Source organism: Peromyscus maniculatus, chromosome 3 (genome assembly GCF_049852395.1).
Source record: "Peromyscus maniculatus bairdii isolate BWxNUB_F1_BW_parent chromosome 3, HU_Pman_BW_mat_3.1, whole genome shotgun sequence".
Classification (NCBI taxonomy): Eukaryota; Metazoa; Chordata; class Mammalia; order Rodentia; family Cricetidae; genus Peromyscus; species Peromyscus maniculatus.
The window spans coordinates 40,782,079-40,803,972 of NC_134854.1; the positions used below are offsets into that span (position 1 = coordinate 40,782,079).

General features: G+C 37.1%; 1 protein-coding gene across 7 annotated transcripts in view; it reads left to right on the forward strand.

Annotated features, from left to right (window-relative positions):
- The first annotated feature begins 271 nt into the window (after positions 1-271).
- Kmt2e (lysine methyltransferase 2E (inactive)) overlaps positions 272-21,894 on the forward strand; it is a 73,255-nt gene continuing 51,632 nt past the window's right edge. For 5 of the 7 annotated variants that reach the window (XM_076566341.1, XM_006990496.4, XM_016008792.3 and 2 more), the window contains exons 1-3: positions 275-410; positions 12,163-12,235; positions 16,127-16,311. Coding sequence is in view for 5 of the 7 variants with exons in the window: in XM_006990496.4 (XP_006990558.2) it covers positions 16,241-16,311 (71 nt within the window). In the remaining 2 variants the exon portion in view is untranslated. Of the gene's footprint in view, positions 411-12,162; positions 12,236-16,126; positions 16,312-21,894 lie in introns of all 7 variants that reach the window. The other 2 variants (XM_076566342.1, XM_016008791.3) reach the window with 1 other exon arrangement.

The following is a 21,894-nucleotide window of genomic DNA, read 5'->3' on the forward strand; positions in this document are numbered from 1 at the left end:
GGGCGGGCGGGCCCCGTGCGCTTGCCGCCGCCGCCGCCGCCGCCGCCGCTGCCGCCGCCGCCGCCGCCGCCGCCGTCGCCGCCATTTTCCCAGAGCGAGAAGCAGTGACACTGAGCGGGCGCAGGGGGCCAAGTCGGAGACCGAGCCTGAGTTCGGGAGCGGCAGCAGAGGGGGCATAGACACTCGGAGCAGCCTCGCCGTCCCCGCAGCATTGCCGCCGCGGTCCGCAGCGCCCGACTCCTCCGTCCCCACGGAAGACACTGCGCGCTGCTGCCTGGGGAGGGGGTGTGGAGCCGGTCCTGACCCGCAGTGGCTGTCGTCGGGGGTCGTCCGAGCGCCGAGCTGTGGAGAGACTCGTTGGGGGTCGAGCCGATAACAGGGTCCGGGTGTCTGGTGTGTGAACATCACAGGTCAGTGCTTGTCGTGTCCGTGGGAGTCGTGGGGTCCTCGGTCGGGGGCACTTAGGGCTCCAGGGAAGGGGTCGCTGTCCCTCGGGAGCCGGGCTCCACACAGGCTCAGGCGCCCTGGCTGGGTCGGACGTCGCTTGTGGAAATGGAATTTCTCCTTTCTCCTGTCTGTCCCTGGCAGAGCCATTATGGCGGGTTTTAGGGTAGTGGAAGGGGAAACTGGCAGTTAAACCCCCTTGAGAGTGGGAGTTAGGGAGGGGGCGCCCTCCTCCCTGGCAGTGGGTTCAGGCCACCGGGGTGAAGAAGGCGCCTTGTGACTGCTATAGGGTTTGTGTCGGAGAGGTCCCAGGAGCTGCCAGCTCTCTGTCTCCTCTAGCTGCATCTTGTTTGGGTGCTGAGAGAAGACGTTTAGGCCTCGTTTTCTTCTTCCTGCCTTTATTCCTTGTCACTCTCTGGCATAATGTAATCCTAAATATGAAAGGGGTTAAAAGAACGCCCTGGGCATCTCTCTTTGTAGGAGAGAGACAGCTCCTCATCCTCTCCGGGAGAGGGTAAACCCGCCCCTAAGGTGGTCACCCCAGCCTTCCCAGTCTCCTCCCCCGCTCTTCTTGCATTACTGCCGTCCTCGACTGTGCCAAAGCCTAAGAATCCACAATATGGCTCATTTCAGAAAAGCTTATTTTGACCGAAGGACTGGCACCAACGCAGTGGCAGCAGATAGAGATGAGAAACAAACGGTTCCCTGTGCTAAACCGGGGAGGAGAGAGAGAAAAAACAATCCGGGGTGCTTGCTTCACTGGCCTTAGTTCCGCCTAGATCCGCCCTTATCTAGACTGTCTCTCAAGAATGATCAAATTGAAAGGCAAAGAGAGATCACTGGAGTTAGTCCTAGAGTAAATTTCTATGTTGCTTATTTTATTCACTCTTTAGAGATGGGAATAATATAAAGTGTTTGGAGTTCTGGAGACCTTGGAGAGAATTAAGTTAGGTGCATTCAGCTCTAGGTTGGAGTTAGCAATACCTAATTGGGAAACGGTCCCCCTTTCCCTTTAATTTCTGAGATGGAGAGTAAAAACTGTAATTTCCCTCTTTTGTCCTTTACAGATTCTAAAAATGGCGGCCCCAGGCTGATGTTGTGGTAATCTAATCAGCTCGGGTCCTCCACACCCCATGCAGTGCGTTTGTCTGCAGCATATTACAGCCTTATTATGTTTACATGAAAAAGATTGGGCTTGTCTCCCCCTCCCTTCTCCAAACCATTTACAAAAATTCGTCAATTTTATTGCAAATTACAATGCTGTGTTTTAGCCGATTAATTTTATTGGTTTTTCCTGAGAGGCAAATAAAACAACACAACTTTTGAAAAAAATAAAAACATTCGGCCTTGAAAATTCCATGGTCAAGGGACTTTTAAACATTAAAAATTTATTTATGTTGGCCTTAAATCACCCATTTTTATCTAGTATGTCAAAGTATAATGTTTTGTTAAATGTAAACCATTTTACGTGATTGAGAATTTTTGTCTTCAGTTAAACATATAACTCTTAACTGATTTTGTGTATTTCGATTTTTGCATTTTGTTTCAGAGTAAATTTTTTGGGGAGCTGTACAAACAGACCCAAACCTGTTACTTCACTGGATATAAGGATGCTTTTCTTCCCAATATTGTGTCTTGCCTCTGTTTTTCTCCTGTATTTAAAGCTTTAATAATTTCCAGTTGGTTGTATATTTGGTAAGGTGACACTCCATGCTTTGCTGCCTCTTAAATTCATCTTATTGCATACTATCATCATTATGTAAGTTTAAAAAAAAAGGCTTTGGTCTTGATTCCCTTCCCCATGCCCATTTGCCTATTATGGGATTGTGGAATTACTCTGTTTTAATAGACCTTAAATAAAACCATTGCCATAATAGGTTCTTGAATCCATTTTATGCCATTGTCAAAATCTTCAAGACTGATACAGAAAATTAACTGTCAGGTGTCATTTAACTGTACTTTGAAAAGTGTGGTTGATTACAATTTATTTGCATACTGGGAGGGCTGTCTTCTTTCTGGGTTGAACTAAGTAGTAAGATGTGATTGGGCCATTAGTGGGGTTTAATGAGCTTTCTGATTGTGCAGCAACTAGAAGATGAGTGCCTTTCAATCCTTACTCAATCAGTACTTAAAAAGGTTGGAGAGCACACATCTTTTCGTGAGTCTTTCTCTATTGGGTAAACCTTAGAACAGGTTGTACTTCATATTGTGAATATATGAACTAGTTGATGATAAGGTACATTCTGCAAAATAACTGTGGAAATAATGGGATTAGGCAGTTTTATATCCCAGTGAGTTTTATCCTTGAAGACTGATCGAGTACAGAACCATACTTAGAGGCTTTGAAATATTACATAATGAAATGTTGATGGATAGTGGGTGAGTTTGTAAAGGAATCCCAGGTCACTTATTTACATAATGCTCGTGAGTGTGTGAGTCTAGACCCTAGATACAGTTTATGAGCTCCATGGTTAAGATTTGTAATTTAGAACAAATTTGGTACTTTTAACTTGATAGTATTTGATCTTCCTGTCCAGTACATGAAATCAGTGTTTTATAAATTTATGTAGCAATAAGAGGGAAAACTGTCTATACATACTGTAGTTTTCTTGATGTTGATGTTGGTCAGGTCTAGATGTAAAGCAATTGGCTAACTTGGATTCACATAAAAACATTGTTAGAAACAAGAAAAGCTTCATTTTGGGTTTTGTTTCTCTTTTGACTCCTGTAAAATAAGGAGTAATTTTTAAGTGTTAACAAACAACAGTACCTTATTTTCAGTATATAAACAACATAGCTGTTGTATAAGTTGGGATGGAGGAGGCGAATTTATTAGCAAGTTGTGTTTCATTTCTGTTCCCAGAGAATTTTGAAACATTTTATCTCTTGGGAGGAAACTTAACAGTCCTAATTTGTTCCTAGGATAGCTGAGTTTGAGTGATTACATATTTTATCTGTTCAAGTGGAATTGTAGAAAACCTATAATAGAGTAAAATTACTCTTTAAAAAAGTTATTTTCAGAGACACATTTTGATCATACTTGATTTTTGTCTTTATAAAGTATCTTTCTGATTCCTATTTAAGTTGAGAACTTTTGCCCATTTCCATTTCCTTCAACTCTAGAGTCACAGTGACAGTAATAGCTGCTAATAGTGGTTATGGGCAGCAGTAATGCTCCTCTGTAGAATTCTGGCTTGTCCTCACTTCTTCCAGCCAGAGAAGCTCCACTATATATCTTATTGATGAGGGCAACTATTACTTCTTAATTAGTATCTTAATTTATAAGAATAGTGTGCTCATTTTTGTGTATTAATTTCTTAAACCTATAGTTTTATTTTCAAAGGTGTATTAGAAAATCCTAACAGCTCTGCTTTTTTAGAAATTGCTATTGAAACATAGATGTAAACTACTGTGGTAATTTTTAAATGTAAAAAAAATGTTCATTGTTACTTAGTTATAAAGTATTGTGCATATTTGCAATTATGTAAAGTACTTGCTATGTAAAATTTTACCTTCTTAAATATCTATATTAAATAGCAATGGAATTTGAAGAGTTATCAGAATTGGGGGATATTAGCATTAGTAGTATGCAGTTTGAAAAGACAGTATATTATATTAAAAACATTTTAATAAAGTATAATACTTGTTGTTTCTAAAAGACTCATTCTTAACAGATGATAGGTGCTCATTTATTTGTTGAATTTAAAGCTTTAATGTAAACATGTACTTCATAATGGGTTAATCAGAGACTGTTTCTTATTATGTCTCAGAGCAAATGTTAAATACATGTGTTCCATGAAAATTATTTTTACTTTTTTTAGTTACTGCTCCAGTAATAGGAAGGATCTATCTGCTTCAAACATTGCTGTGTGATATTATTAGCTTTGGGCTGAATTCAAGAATCCAAGTGACTCAAATTTATTATCTGTTTTGTCATGAAGAAATATCGGAAGGAGCCTTATTTCCTTAATACTGAACTGATTGTTTTTATATTAATTAAATATTTATTTAATGTGAAAGAGCAGTATTTGTGGTTGACATTGTTTTGCACTACTAGAAGTAGACAGTATTAACCAAAGATTGACCTATTGCTGTTAAGCTATAAGTATGTTATAGAGAACATATTATGAATCAAAGAAATTGTTTATTATTGTGAACTTGTAGACTAAGTGCTAAATTAAAAATTAAATGAAGTTGGATAGGTGGCTCAGTGGTTAAGAGGACTCACTGTTCTCCTGAAGGTCCTGAGTTGAATTCCCAGCACCCACATGGTAGCTTACAATTGTCTGCTGCCATCTTCTGGTGTGCATATGCACTTGCAGACAAAATACCCATATACATAAACTACATGAATAAATAAATTTTAAAAAAATCAAATGTTGGTAACCCAGATTAAGTAATACAGATGAAAGATTTGTATCTTTAAGCATATGAAAAGTTTGTTATTGTTTAGAGACTACAGTGCTTCTTAAATCAGAATCAGAAAAATCCTTGTTAAAATTCATGTGATACAAAATCAGTTGTTTTTCCCTCTTGGTCAGTTTATTGTAGACAATTTAAGAAAGTCATTTTCATGTTGGGTGAAATTTACAGTGTTATTGGAAATTTCATTTCATTATTTACCTAAAGTATTTAAGGCTTTAGTTAGTTTTGGAGGCAGGGTCCCATGTATTCCAGACTGGCCTGAATTTGCTTATGTTAGCCTAGGACGACCTTAAACTTGTGATCATTCTGTCCCTACCATTAAATACTAGGATTACAGCTGCACACCACTAGACCTGGTTGATGTGTTAGTGGTTGAACCCAGGACTTTACATATGCTAAGCAAACACTCTGTTCACTAGATTATATCCCCAGGCCCAAGAGTCTTCTAATTTGTAGATAATGACTTGTAAAACATTGATTCGATTTGTAAATAATTAGCTACTTACTCAAAAATTTAAAATGTTGGGTTTTTGTTGTTGTTGTTCTTGAAAGTGAAATGTGAAATCTGAGTGTAAGAAAATGAGAAACAAGGGAGTGGGGGCGGGGCGTAATAGAATCCATGTGATATGAAAACAAGCAGCCAGAGAGGGTCAGGAGAAGAGCAGGGGAAGAATGGGATGAGTTAGAACAGAGTATAATGAACACATGTTTGAAAATGTAATGAAACATACTATGTTGGATTTAAATTTAAAGAGTTAATAAAAATAAAAGGCCAGGGCTGTGCCTCATTGTCACCCATGCATGAAGCTCTCAATCCCTAGTCCTGCTCCCTGCCCCCACTATAAAAACAAAATCTCACTCATTTCTCTTGTATTTTTACAACTGGGGAAGAAAAGCAATTCCTAGTAACTCTTAGGTTACTTAATGTAGAGTTAATCTAAAAGAAGGGGCATTTTTTCAGTCCTGAAGTTTATTATTGAGAAAGACTATTGAGTAATCACACCTGTATCAATGCCAGCTTGGTTGTGGTACTTAAGGTCTGAGCCCAGCTGGGGACAGAAAGCTAAGATAGGACAGTGGGATTTAGTTTGCTTCCTTTTATGGCATTTGAAGATAATTTTTAAATTTTTTTAATTTTTTAAATTTGTATGTAAGGTTAAATTTGTATGTAAAGTGGGGGGGGGGTTATATGGGTGAGGGCATGTGTGTGCCTTAGCATACTTGTGGAGGTCAGAGGACAACTCTCAGTAGTTGGTTCTCATAGGCCTCAAGCTTGTGCCATCTTTACCTGCAGAGCTATCTATCTTGATGGCCCTGTAAGATAACTTCTCTCTCTCTTTCTCTTTCTCTTTCTCTTTGAGACACGGGGTCTCTATGTAGCCCTGACTGGCATGAAACTTGATATGTAGATCAGGCTGGCCTGAAACTCATAAGAGTTGCCTCCTGAACCTGTAAGATAATTTTGAAGTTTATATAATTAACTTTTGGTTTTGTTTTGTTTTTTGAGTCAGGGTTTCTCTGTGTAGCTGCTTTGGCTGTCCTGGAACTATCTCTGTAGACTGGGCTGGCCTCAAACTCACAGAGAGATTTGCCTGTCTCTGCCTCCTGAGTGCTGGGATTAAAGGCATGTACCACCATTGCTTGGCTTGTTATACATTTTATGTGCAAGCATTTTCAAGAATTTGTGTTTTTTGAATAATTTAATTCCCCCCACCCCCCCGCTTTCTTTTTAAACATGGGCTCGCTGTTCTGGAACTCACTAATTTTTTTCTAATTGAAATGAGCAAATGGTATTTATATTTAGTGGTAATAACTACACTACCATTTGGGACAGTGTCACAAAATGAAAACATAGGTTTGATTTTGATTTTTCTTTTTTTCTGTTTTTTTTTTAATTGAAAATAGATTGTGTGTGTGTGTATGTATGCAGTATATTCTGATACAGCTTTGGTTTTTTTTTCTTCCCCATGGGTTCACAGAAAAGGAGAGTGGATATAAGGAAGATACCTTCTTCTAATAGTTTTGTTTTCTTGTTTCACACACTAATAAATGTAACTTGCTTATGAGTTTACACAGGTATTTGAAGTGATACAAGATTTAAAGGGTCTTAATGTTACTAACTTCAGTGATTGGAACTATGCTTTAGTAGCCATGAATTGATAGGGGTTTGAGATTGGTCAAATACATAGGAAATAATCATTCAGAAAATAAGATTGTCTTATTTGGAACTATTCTCAGCTGCTTCTTTTAGAACAAAGCTGCTTGATTGGTTGATTGACAGCTTGTGTTAAGCCACCACCTAACATTTTGAAGGCTAGACAACAGATTAATTTGAATAGCCTCTCTTTCCCTGGTACTGAGGGTACAGAGATAAGCTCATCTTCACCTCGAGGGAGCTCACAGTTTATTCCTACCTCTTTTTTTTTTTTTTTTTTTTTTTTTTTTTGGTTTTTCAAGACAGGGTTTCTCTGTGTAGCTTTGCGCCTTTCCTGGAGCTCACTTGGTAGCCCAGGCTGGCCTCGAACTCACAGAGATCCGCCTGCCTCCGCCTCCCGAGTGCTGGGATTAAAGGCGTGCGCCACCAACGCCCGGCTATTCCTACCTCTTATAAGTCATAAGTCTCATAAACCTAAAATAATAATTTTAGGTTTGATTTTGCTGTAGGGAACAGATACTAACTAGAGTTAGCTTAAGTAAAGGATTTGTTATATGGTTATATAGGGAAATCTCAGGCTTTATTTAAATCTAGTGAATCTCACAGAAAGTAGCAAGGTGTCATAGAGTCTCCATTGTTTGTCTTGCTTCTTGTTATTAGTTGTGCTTCGTTAAGGGGGTGTTGTCAGAGAAGGTATTTATGATGTGTGGAGGGGAGGCTATAATGTAGCCCCAAATACTTAATTTTCTTACTATATTTTTAGAGAACAAAATAATGGGTCAAATATGTATGTTTTCGCACCTATTTGTCTTTGTATTTGGCTTATTTGAAGTGCTTTTTTTCAAGGGTGGGGAGCAATGTTCAGAGGTACTTCACAGTACCTCTAGAACTAAATAATTGACATTGCAAATTGACAGCTCCACTTTTTAGTTTAAAAAAAAAGGAAAGAAAAAAAGCAGGGGGCTGGAGAGATGACTCTTCCAGAGGTCCTGAGTTCAATTCCCAGCAACCATGTGGTGGCTCACAACCATCTATAATAGGATCTGATGCCCTCTTCTGGCCTATAGCTATATACGCAGAGCACTCATACATAAAATGTAAATAAATAAAATTTAAAAAAAGCAAAGTATCCTGGTACATACGTGTTTGTGAGCACATGTGCAGACAAACTAAATAAATAAATATGCAAATATATACATGTACTACATGTGCACATGTTGAAGAGTATTTACAAAGGCAAGGTTTTTTCCTGAGGATGTAGAGTGTCTAGTATGCAGAATGATCAGGGATACACAGTGAAACAGTTTCAAACAAAACAAAACGAAAAAAGGAGGCAGAGGCAGGAAGATCTCTGAATTCAAGGCCAGCCTGGTGTACATAAAGAGTTCCAGGACAGCCAGGACTGTAAAGAAAGACCCTGCCTCAAAAATAAATGGATGGATGGATGGGTGGATGAATGAAAGAATAGAAGAAAGTATGTGTAAAAGGAAGTTATACTTTGAAGGTTTGATTTTTGAAATGATGACAGTTATTTCAATACAATATATTCTGTATAAGATTGAGGATAGAAAACCAAACAGGATGGATGGTTGTTGAATTCATGGTTGAAATTAATAATGGACAGCTACATCAGTAACACTGAGTTCACATTCATCTAATGTTTATAAGTGTGAGAGAAGGAAGATGTGGTTTAGTTAACTTAAGTGGGTATCTTAGCCACCAAATTCCAGGCTTTGAGGGCAAAAGCATAAATATCTCAGTTTTTTGTTGTTTTTTGTTTGCTTGTTTGTTTGTTTTTGGATTTTGGGTTTTTTGTTTGTTTGTTTGGGTTTTTTTTTTGGTTTGTATGGGGTGTATGGGAACTCACTGTGAAAACTATATATCTCATAACTTTCAAAATAATGTGACAAAATGAAAACTGGTCATTAAAAATATAAGTAGTATATTCTTTGAGAAGCTAAGAAGGTTGAAAAAACTTTGTGAAATGGGTTTTATAACTGGAATTGTCTTCTAAAATAATATCGTCAGGTTTTTTTTTTTGTGTGTGTGTGTGTATATGACCAAGAAACTGCCCTCATAGAGTCTGCCATGTATCCCCAAATAGTTTTGTGGCACAGATTATTAAGTTTGAAAATGGAGAAGGTTTAGTAGTGTTTTTTATAGAGTGAGAAAGAAAAATAAATAAAAAGAGAATGACTTTAGAGCATTTGCAGAATGACTGGGGTATGCAATGGTTGAAAAAAAAAAAGAAAAGAAAGAAGGAATCTTTGTATGCCCAAAGGATTTGTATATTAGAATATTATTAGTATGGAGCCAGGATAACCTGATAGATTATCAAGATGAGAGAGAGAGAGAGAGAGAGAGAGAGAGAGAGAGAGAGAGAGAGAGAGAGAGAGAGAGAGAGAGAGTGTGTGTGTGTGTGTGTGTGTGTGTGTGTGTGTGTGTGTGATTTTGCAGGGAGTTGTGAGCTGCCTGAGTGGATTCTAGGAATTGAGCTTTGGTCCTCTGCAAGATGAACAAGTGCTACTCCAAGTCATCTATCTAACCTCTTCTCTTGTATTTTAACTGATAGTTTGGAGGATATGCAGATCTTTTTAGCCATACAGAAAGAAAATGAGGCACAAATGCTTACTATCCCCATTAACAGACATCGGTCTTTCTTTGTAGTCAAATCCTGAGTACTGGGATTACAGGCATACACCACCACCCCTGTTTTATGTGATGCTGGGGATCAAACCTAAGATTTCCTTTCTGCTAGACAAGCACTCTATTAAGCTACATACAGCCACAGTTCCAGCTCTTTGCCCTTGACATGATCTTAAAATGAACTTTAGTTTTGTAGGTTGTTTTTGTTTGATTAATAGAATCCATTTTAACAGAGCCCTTCAGGTTGATACTGGCAAACACTGGAAAAAGTATAGATTAAAACTGTTTTTCACTTTTGTATCAAATCATTATTTATGCTTAAGATTTCTGTATAAAATCTTATTAGTAAGGATGTTACCACCAATATTGATCTCCCCCCTCAAAAAAAAACAAAGACCACAATGTTACTATTTTTTTTCTATAGATTTTTATTTTTCGTGGTGGTGGTGGTAGCACAATGTTATTTTTTAAAGGTTTCTTTTTATTTATATCTGTCTCTTTTTCTCTCTCTCTGTCTGTCTCTCTCTTGTGTTGTTCGTGTGTGTGTGTGTGTGTGTGTGTGTGTGTGTGTGTGTGTGTGTCTGTGTGTCTGTGTGTGCGCGCGCGTGTGCCAGTGTATGCCGCATGTGTTGATGCCCTGTAAATTCCCTGGTACTAGTATTACAGGCACTTGTGAGTTGGCCACTGTGGATGCTGGGAATTGAAGTTAGGACCTCAGAAAGTACAGCAAGGCCTCTTAACCACTGAGACCCCTCGCCAACCCTCAATGTTACTTTTTAATTAACAATTTAATTTTAAGGTAAATTAGATTCTATAGGTAGTTATAAGAAAGGATATAAAGAGATTCCGTATCTCCTTTAACATCTACGGTAACATCTTGTAAAATTATAATAAAGTGTGACAACCAGAATACTGACATTGACATAATGCAAACAACTAACTCAGCTTTCCCATTGCAAAATTATAATGCAATTAGAATACTGACTATATAACATCATTTTATTTCTAAAAGTCCCCATTTTACTTGTACTCCTTTGTTGTGTGCATTTCTGACTACGTATGTAGGTACCTTTTTCCACCATCACTGTTAGAAAAATTCTATCACAAGGATGCTTGGAATGTTCCTCTTATGTAACTGTGCCCACTTCTCTCCTCCCCCTATGTATCTGTTCTCCATTTCTATAATTTATTATTTTAAGAATGTTATATAAATAAAAGTTCACAGTATGTAATCTTTTGGGACTGAATTTTAAGTTTTATTTTAAGATTTAATTATGTGTTGAGGGCGGTACCTCAGTTTTGTTCGCGTGTGTGCGTGTGCGTGTGCGTGCGTGCGTGCGTGCGTGCGTGTGTGTGTACACGTACGGATGTGTGTATTGACCAGAGGTGTAAGATCCCCCTGGAGCTCTAGATATAGACAGTTGTGTGCTTCCTGAAATGGATGCTGAAGACTGAACTTTGGTCCTTATAAATATGTACTTTTTTTTTTTTTGCTTTTTGAGACCGGGTTTACTCTCTGTGTCGCTCTGGCTTTCCTGGAACTCCCTCTGTAGACCAGCCTGGCCCTGAACTCACAGAGGCTTGCGTCTGCCTCCTGAGTGCTGGGATTAAAGGCATGTGCCACCACCGCCTGGTTATAAATATGTACTTTTCAGTTATGCAGCTCTTTACTGTTTTAGGCAGGGTCTCTATACTTCATGCTAACTGTGAATTCAAGAAAATTCTTCTGTTTCAGTCTCCCGAGTACTGGAATTACTGGTCTGAGCTACCATGCCCAGGAGTAAGACTGACTTTTAAAAAACTCAGTATAATTCCTTTGAGATTCTTTTAGCTTTATGCATGTGTGTTTCAATAGTTCAGTCCTTTGTATTGCTGAAAACATCCAGTTTAATGTTTTCTTTACACTTGGAAGCTACGACATTTACCATGCAGTTTCAGATTTTGTCCTTGTCTCGCTCCAGCCCCTAAGACAGGATCTTATATCTACCAGGTTAGCTTTGAACTCACTGTGTAGTCAAGGACAACCTTAAACTCATGACCCTTCTGAGTATTGAGACACAGGCATGCACCACCAGTCCTGGTTTATTTGATGACAGAGATCAAACCTAGGACCTCCTTCCTGCTAGGCAAGCTACTCTGCTGAGCTATAGCCTCAGCCCTTGCCCTTTGCCATGATCTTAAAAGCAGCCTCCCTTGGTCCTGCCAGTTTTTCCAGTAGGCTGGTGTGTGTGTGTGTGTGTGTGTGTTTTCTTTTTTTATTGTTGTTTTTGTTTTTAATATTTGATCTTCCAGTTGATTTTTTAGTGTTATTTGGTATTTAATTATTGCCTTTGCTTGTGTTTATATTCATTTGCATTTAAAAATAAGAGAATGAATTTGTTCTTATAAGTTTTGCTGCTTTCCTTGTTTGAGGGTACCATTTCAGTCAGAAGTACCTAGAACGTTTACCATTTAACATTAGCTCAATACTCCTGTGTTCACTTGGTTTCTAGGTCTATTCTGGATAGCAGGTTTTGTGAAGACATTTATTCTTTCTTGGACCTCAGATTTCCCAGACATCTCATGGTATTTCCTTTTATATTATTCTTTATTGGCTGCTATTTATTTTCCATGTATTTTGTCTATATCTAACTTGCCAGTTGGTGATGTTAGAGTTTGTTTTTTTTTTTTACCTTGCACATAAAAGATTGGAGTAATTGGATTATGTTGAAATTCCCTGTTCCCCTTTTAGACCTGTGTGATAAGATGATTTCTTACTACATTCCCTCCTTCACTTCCTCTTTCCTCTTGTCTATCTTTCTGTCTGTCTCTCTCTTTTCTGTGGTAACTGTTGATTTTATCCATAGCCTTGCACATGTTAGGCAAATGGTCTCCCATTGAGCTATACATCTCTAGCACTTTGTTTTTCAAAACAGAGCCTCCTTATCATGTTGTCTAAGCAGGTTTTGAACTCCCTGTGTAGCCCAAACTGACCTCAGATTCATGATACTCTTGCCTTGCAAGGCCTCCCCTCTGCTGGGATTACCATTACACTACAGCTTGTGTGTGTGTGTGTGTGTGTGTGTGTGTGTGTGTGTGTGTGTGTGTGTGTGTGTGTGTGTGTGTTTTGTTGTTTGAAGCAGTGTCTTTCTCTATAGCCCATACTGGCCTGGAACTTACAGTAGTTCTGCCTTACCTTTCTGAGTGCTGGGATTACCCACGTAAGACATCAGACCAGATTTTTGTTCTTGATTGTTTTAGAGATAATGATTTGACCCTAATGAAGTTGCTGTATATTTACTTTTGGTTTTTCAAGACAAGGTTTCTCTATGATGCAGTCCTGACTGTCCTTGCACTTACTCTGTAGACCAGGCTGGCCTCAAACTCACAGAGATCTACCTGCCTCTGCCTCCTGAGTGCTGGGATCAAAGGCGTGCGCTACCACTATCCAGCAAAGTTGCAGTTCTTATTATCAGTTGATTTTTTAGCAATATGAGTTATCTGGCTAAAACTTTTATATTAATAGAAATAATGAAATAGTTTTCATCTTATAATCTCATGATGACATGTGAATGAATTGCTGAGATCTTTTCTTTAAAATGAAGCTAGGGATTATATTCCATTTCATACATGATTACATGTTTTATTCTGAACATAAGTGTTTTTAGAGAGATGTATGTCATACGGTAATTTTTGTAGTTCTTGCTGTATAGGATTTGGTTTGTGAGGCCAGAACTGCAGTTTCATTCCAGGTTCTCTAATTCATTTATCAACTCTTTGTAGAGGACTATTATGTTAGAGACACAGCAAGAGTCACACAGATATAAACCATTGCTTGAAATAGGCTAATTACAAGCTTTTCACTCTGATTGTTTACTTATTTTCATTGCTAACACATCAGGTGTTTTTTTTTAGCGAAGATTGCATATTTAAAAGAACATACTATTAATTACATATGAAATACATTGTTTTAGATTAGAAATATTACTCCACTAAATGAAATAAGATAAGCTGAGCTGAAGAAAACATTACTAAGGAAATGATACCAGGGAAGATGACTATAGTTTACTGCCTATTGTTAGGTTTAAGTCTTTATCATCTTAAGGAAATATAGAACAGTAATGTCTCAGTAGAGCAAACTCATTTTGTGCATTGCTTGCTTGCATTTTGTAATAAAATGTTGTAATTTATTGTGCTAGTTAATAACTACAGCATTGTGAAGTAATTGTAATAAGATCTTAGGTATAGAAAAAAAGATAGGACAATGCTTTCTTTTGTTCAGTTGGCTTTCATTATCTTGAGGAGAGTCTTTAATTGTGAAACAAATTAGAAAACATAATATAATGACCCTATTTTCAAGTTTTAGAAGAGTCTCTTTAAATGAGAATGAGTTTGTCTATCCATACATTGTTTCTTGATGGAATAAGAAGAGCAGTTCTTGTTTGTAGTTATAGGATTCCAGATTTTTTAAATCAGGAATGTAGAGCCTGTACTATATGTATTGATTGTAAATATAACCATTTCTTTGAAATTCTTTATATTCATTATGTCAGATTCTTCCCAGAAACTCTGATTTTACATTCTTGTTTTATAAACAAGGACTCTACATACCAGAGAGGTTAAATGACTTGCTTAGTCTCACATTGAGTAGAAGCAGGCCCCAAAGTTTTTAATTTTTTATGTAATTGCCTATTATGGATCTTTTATTGATATTGTTTTGTTCTAAGATGGGTATCACTCAATGTGTCCCCGGCAAATCTCCAGATTCCAGGCCACAGTACTTCAGCCTTAGGCCCAAGCAGCTAAACTATAGGCATGTACTACCATGTCTTTTTAGTTTTTTATTACAATAATTTGAAATATAGTATCTTTCTTCCAGTCACACATGATTTAAAAGTATGGACAAGTTTTCTTATGTCATTCAAACCACTTTAATCACCTTATTTCCCCTGTTTGGTACTTCTCCCACATACAGTATGAGTACTTGTATCATCTGTGAAATAGAAATTAGAGTAGGTATGCTGAAGCTCAGTTGTAAAAATTCAAGGTGAATGTAAGAATTATTTAAGGAAACACTGCTTTTCTTTATTTCAGGTATAACATTACAAAGATAAAGAGAATCCTAATGATACTTCTGTAATTTATGATTGCCTTTTGTTCTTAAGTTGGATTATGTCATTGTAAAACAGACTTTGAGTAGATATTTTATAAACAATACTTAGAACAAGTACAGTGGAGTGAATTTAGATTAGAACATATTTGATATTGAAGCTCAGACTCCTTAGTTATTCCTGTAAATTTTGTTTTTTTAAAATCACTGTTTTCTCTACTAGTTAATTATATTAGACAGTATTAACTGAAGAAATAGAGTACTCCCTGATATGAATGATTTATACAAATAAGATAATTTTCTTTGTATACATTTATAAACAGTAGAATAGAATTGGCATCAAGCCTGGCCATTTTATTTATTTATTTATTTATTTATTTATTTATTTATTTATTTATTTATATGTGATGTGCATTAGTGTTTTGCCTGCATGTATGTCTGTGTGAGGGTTCCAGATCCCCTGGAGTTACAGACAGTTGTGAGCTGTCATGTGGGTGCTGGGAATTAAACCTGGGTCCTCTGGAAGAGCAGTCAGTGCCCTTAACTGCTGAGTCATCTCTCTAGTCCTCTGCCTGGTCATTTCTTAAGCTGAGTAACCAAGATTAAGTTAAGTCTTTCCTAGCTTTTTGTCATAGCTATAAAATGGAAGATACCTACCTTGGATTTTGTTTTGTTTGTTTTCTTGAGACGATCTCTCTATTATATAACCCTGACTGTTCTGGAACTTGCTCTGTAGACCAGGCTAGCCTTGAACTCAGAGAGATCCTCCTGCTTCTGCTTCCTGAATGCTGGGATTAAAGGTGTGTGCCACCATGCTCAACTTCCTACCTTGGAATTGTGAAAATTAAATAGACTCCTCATAAAGAAAGTTAATTTGCTGCTTAGTGTTCCACATGTAAATACTCTGTCAGATCACTACCAAAAGACATAGTTTTGGATACTTGTACAAAAAGAAATTCTTTTTTGACTTTCAAAATAAATGTTTGCCAATCATTTACCGACTAGTGTGCTTTAGTAATCCTTCTTGTGGCATTCTAGTTTCATTCATTAAAGAATGTTAGATTCAAAAAGTTGTTATTTTCTTTCCTTTAATGTGCTAGAATTGAACCCAGAGCTTCATGCATGCCAAGCACACATTCTCCGCTGACCTATACTTCCAGAAACTTTTGAAATATATAATGCAACATAATCCTAGGAAGAAAATGAAAAAGCTGCTCTGTGAACACTTTTACATTTGTATTGGGACCTTAATAAAGAATGCTTTCTTCACTTGTTTTATTTATTGTTGTTTCAGTATAACTGCTTGTTGCTGTACTTTGCTATTTCAGGTGGTTCTTAACTCTTTTGTTCCCATTTCTTTTAAACAGGGTTTGTGGATGCACTTAGATGTTTGCAATGAGCACTGTGGCTGGCATGCCCCAGTATTTTGGATACCAATGCATAGGACTCCATAGTAATCGAATTTACCAGAGGCGAACGTCATGAGCATAGCAATCCCGTTGGGGGTTGATACAACAGAAACATCATACTTGGAAATGGCTGCAGGCTCAGAGTGAGTATTTTAGATAGGGAAAGGCAAAATATATTATGCAGTTATCACATCTAAACAGTGTTTATTTACATATGTCATTTTGGATTCTTGGCTAAGACATTAGAAGTTAAAAGGGCAATGTTCCTTTAAGATTACTTTTATAAATAACCTTTGTTCCAGAATTCTGTCTTTTGGGAATTTGCTTTTTGTATCTTCCACTTACAGCACTTCTCCACTTATGGTTTTTCTTTTGTGTTACATAAAAGTATATGTTCCTTAGGAATAATTTTCCCTGAGATGAGAACACAAAGTATAAATGGTACCAGTTTTTGTTTTGTGACAACCACTAGAATTTTTGTGGTTTAATTATTAAACTTTCATGTTTTCCTTTTTTATTTTTTTAATTAATTAATTAGTTTGTTTATTTAATTATTTATTGGTTTTTCGAGACAGGGTTTCTCTGTGTAGCTTTGTGCCTTTCCTGGAATTCACTTGGTAGCCCAGGGTGGCCTTGAACTCACAGAGATCCGCCTGGCTCTGCCTCCCGAGTGCTGGAATTAAAGGTGTGTGCCACCACTGCCCGGTGCTCTCCTTTTTAATGTAAGACCTTGAGGCTTGAAAAGACTGGTAGCACATTTATTTCTCATTTCACAGAAACATAAGCTTTTGGTATTGTTTTCCTAGTTAAATTTAAAAATAACTAGCATGTTGCTTTTTTTTTCTTTTTTTTCATTTCTAGTTCACTGTCAAAAGATACCAAAGTATTATTATGTAAGATATTGAACCCAGTATCTTACTAATAATAAGTAAGGTATCGGTGGGTATTAAGGATGTATGTCTGTACTCAGGCACATTGCCTGGTCCAGTCTGGGCTACATAATTAGACACTGTCTCACAAGAAAAGAAAAAAAAGAGGACAAGGAAATGTGCATGGGATTCTCCTTTCCTATCTATTCCTTTTGCAATTGCTTCTGAATTGATACTTATTTTAAAATCAAGTATTTTAATTTTTTATTATACTAATATAGTAGTTATACAATTTTAAATTATGTGTTATTTTAAAGAAGATTGGATTCTTAAAATACAATCACTAATGAGCTAATTTAAAATGTAGAAAGTGCTCGATGTTTAAGTATTAATACTAGATCAAATTTTACAGGGCCACAAAAGATTTGTGACATTAGGCATGGTCCTAGATCCTGTCAGTACTTCAGGATCTAGGAACAAATGGTTTAATAAACTCGGGTATTTCAATTCTCAGTAATATTTATTGTATTTCTCAAGTGTCATTCCATTAAATATATTTCTTTGTTATGTATTTGTTTTCCTGTCAACACTGTACTTGGAAAAGTCTTCATCTCATTTTGTTCTTGTGTTTTACTTCTTATTCCTTATTCCTTTGCCTAAAAGTTGGCTCTTCTTTAACATTTGCACTAAATATACGTTTATAGACACCTAAGAATAATTGATTATGTTGGACAGTGGTGGTGTATGCCTTTAACTCCAGCACTCAGGAAGCAGAGGCAGGCAGAGATTTGTAGCCTTGTCTCCAGAGTAAGTTCCAGGATAGCCATGGGTATACAGAGAAACCCTGTCTTGAAAAACAAAACAAAACAAAAATTGATTAGTCAGGATAGACTATTGATCTATTCAAGAGCTCTCCTATAATTAGATTTTGTTTCATGAGCTTAAGTTTGAAAAAAAGAAAGCACCTATAAATATTTAATGGTCACATTTAAATAAAGTCATCTTGTCATGAATGAACTTTTAAAAAGACATATGCTGGCCGGGTGGTGGTGGCGCACGCCTTTAATCCCAGCACTCGGGAGGCAGAGGCAGGCGGATCTCTGTGAGTTCGAGGCCAGCCTGGTCTCCAAAGTGAGTTCCAGGAAAGGCGCAAAGCTACACAGAGAAACCCTGTCTCGAAAAACCAAAAAAAAAAAAAAAAAAAGACATATGCTGGTCATAACCCAGCTCTCAGGAAGCACAGGTAAAAGGATTTCTGTAAATTCAAGGCCAACTTGGTATAAATACTAAGTTCCAGGCCAGTCAGTGCAACATAAGGAGATTCTGTCTCAAATAACAAATCAAAGCAAGCAAGCAAACAAAATCCAAAGAAACAAAAACCACTACAGCTGTTTTTAGGAAAAAAAAAAGTGTTTTATGTGTGTCTGCCTGTGTTTGTATGTACGCCATGTGCTTGCATGCACTCTGGGATATCAGAAGTGGGGATCTTCTTAAACTGGATTTAGAGGCTGTTGTGAACCTCCATATGAATCCTGTGAGCCAAGCCTGTGTCCAGTATTGCTGGACCATTTCAGCTCCAGTCACAACTTTTTACTATGAATAATATTAATATTAACAAAAAACAATGCTTAGATTTTGGTGACTAGAAATGTAGTTGAAGCCAATTACCTGAGACTTGTTACCATTCCTAGTGCAGGTTAACATAATGACTACCTTGGCTTTCTTACTGGTATAAAACCCTTGGTCCAAATTTTTAAAATACTGTATTTAAAAGGAAAAATGTAGCTAGGTATAAATACAGTTTTCTTTAAAAAACTTGATCAGCAATAATCTTTTTTAAACCAGAAAGCTATGATTCCCCACTCATTTCTTTAAGTAGCTATATGCCCTTAAGTGCAGGTAGCATAATTTTACAGAAATATATACAAACAATTCAAGAGGCAGGGTATACTGGATCATTACAAGCATCAACTATATGGGAAGTTTTCTTAGAGCTTATGGTTCCAAAGGTGAAGTATAAAATTTAACCTATTGTTTAGAACATTTTGGTCAGTTAGGAAGTCAGAACTTCAGATCAGAGCTATTAAATACAGACTTAGTGTATAATTTTAAAGTTTCTAGTAACAGTGTTTTGGATGTCTTTGATTTTGGTTTGGTGTTTGTTTATTTGTTTTGTGAGGCAGGGTTTCTCTATGGAGCCTTTGTTGTTTTGTGAACTTGCTATGTAGACCAGGCTAGCTTTGAACTGAATTCTAGGCTCAAAGGTGTAGGCCACGATGCTTGGCAAGATAATAGTTTTTTTTTTTTTGGTTTTTGTTTCTTAAATATACATATATTTTTTTCTTTCTTTCTTTCTTTTTTTTTTTTTTTTTTTAGTTTTTCGAGACAGGGTTTCTCTGTGTAGCTTTGCGCCTTTCCTGGATCGTGCTCTGTAGACCAGGCTAGCCTCGAACTCACAAAGATCCACCTGCCTCTGCCTCCCGAGTGCTGGGATTAAAGGCGTGCACCACCACCGCCCGGCTATTTTTTTCTTAAGTAACTATATCTAAAACACGTAATCAAGATAAAACTACTTCTTTTTGTTTGGTTCGGTTCGGTTCGGTGTCCTGTCCCCCCCCCCGCCCCCCCAAGACAGGGTTTCTCTGTGTAATTCTTACTCTCCGGGAACTTGTTCTGTAGAACAGGCTGGCCTCAAACTTAGAGAGATCACCTTGCTACTTACACCCAAGAGCTTACATGTAAGACATGTGCTTATATCACCAGGCAAGATACAACTATTAATGAGATATTTGTTCCTTTTATTATCCTTTCTTTGAACTTCTGTGGATTTTATATTTACAACACATGCCAGTTCAAATGTGCCATGATTCAAATACTCATTATCACGTCTGTCTAGTGACTGCTGTACTAAATAAAGCAACTCTAGACAAATAAGATAATAGGATCTCAGAGGAGAAAAGAATAGGCTAGTTAGGAAAGCTCTGATAGCTAGGCTATAATAGGCCATCCTAGCCCTTTCTGCATGAGCAAGGTCAGGTGGGAGTTTTAAGTTTCCTTGTATTAAAGATTGAGGAAACCAAAGTCACAGAGAAAGAAGTGGCAGCAGCAGAGCCTAATGATGTGTTTTTAGGCTTTTCCTGTGACAGCACAGTTTAGTAATATTAAGACAGTGATTTATGTAATTTAAGTATTGTGTTTTGGCTATGATTTGTATATATAGGAGCTTCTGTTCTAGCAGTAATAAATTCAGTACAGCAAATTATCAAGTAATCTTGGTCTTATAACAAGATAGAAAGTTGAACACTGCCCGGCTGTTTTATTTACTTTTTAAAATAATTTTATTCTTTCTTTTATTTATATGTAGTTTGAGTTTGTATGTGGGTATTTGCACGTGAGGGTTCAAACGTGCTTGCAGATACCAGAAACATTTGATGCTCTGGAGCTGGAGTTAAATGTGGTTGTGAGTAGCTTGATATGGGTGCTCAGAATTGACTTTGAGTAGTCTAAAAGAACAACAAGTGCTATTGACTTCTAAGCCATGTTATAATAGGATGACTTCTGTGCTTTCTATACTTATCTCTGTGACTCCAGCCATCTCAATCATGAATTCATTACATAGGTAAATAAAATAAAAACCCAGAAGGGAAACTAGAAAGTAGGAAAAGATATAAATGGGAAGTATTTTGTTTTTTCCTCTTCTAGTCTTAAAAAAAAAAAAGTTACTTTTCCTTTTCAGAAACTAGAAGTTTGATTATTAAGTTTATGTCCTTTAATTACATTACCTTATTTCTTTAGTGCTGTTTATTAGAAAGCATAATGAGCTGTTACTCCTTTTTTTTTTTTTTAATGAAATGAACAATTAAAAAAAGTGACATGTGTGAATAGAAGTGAATTACTGGGCTGGAGAGATGGCTCAGCAGCTAAAAGTACATTCTGCTCTTGCCGAGGACCCAAGTTTGGTCCACAGCACCCATATCAGTTGCTTGTAACTCCAGCAGCAGTGGATCTGACACCTCCAGCCTATGTGGGCACCTGCAGTCCTGTCAGTTTCCCCCACACAGACATATACACACATAATTTAAAATAACAAAAATAAATTTTATTTAAAAAGAAAATTACTCTGAATGAGGATTCCTCATTCTGTCACTAGTCAAAGCTGAATAACATGACTAAGAGCACTAAACAATGATAGCTTCACCTTCTTGAGTCACTAATAAGGCAGTAAGCCCTACAGCCAAGTAAATTATTCTAGAATTTGTTGTCTTCATTTGCAAAAAGAAGTTTTAATTGAAGTCTTGGTAGATAAAATTTTCTCCAGATTCGAGTCTTGTTTTGTTTGCTTTGCTTTGCTGTAGTGTGTGACATTGAAGTATCACTAGAGCCACCTGCCGACAGAATCCATTAACTTCTTGGTGCTGGATATTCTGAGTTTGAATCTGTATAACTTAAGACACTAAAATATTTTGTCTACAATGAAATGTTTTCAGTATATTTTACCCATTTCCACGAGTGCTTAACTGTTTTCTGATTTCTTTATTTTTTTTTTATTTTTAATGTATGCAAATGTGTATGTGTGTGGGTGCACACGTGCCATTGCATTTGTATAGAGGTCAGAGAATAACTTGTAGGAACTGGTTCTCTTTTATTACCCAACTGTCTGTGTGTGTGTGTGTGTGTGTGTGTGTGTGTGTGTGTGCGTGCGCGCACGCATGTGGAGTGCTGACTGCACTTCCTGAGGACCAGAGTTTGGTTCCCAGCACACACATCAGTTGGTTTAAAACCTCCTGTAAACGTATTCCTATTTAATAACTTAAGAGTACTTACTTAAATCAGTAGTTCATAGGTATAATTAACACT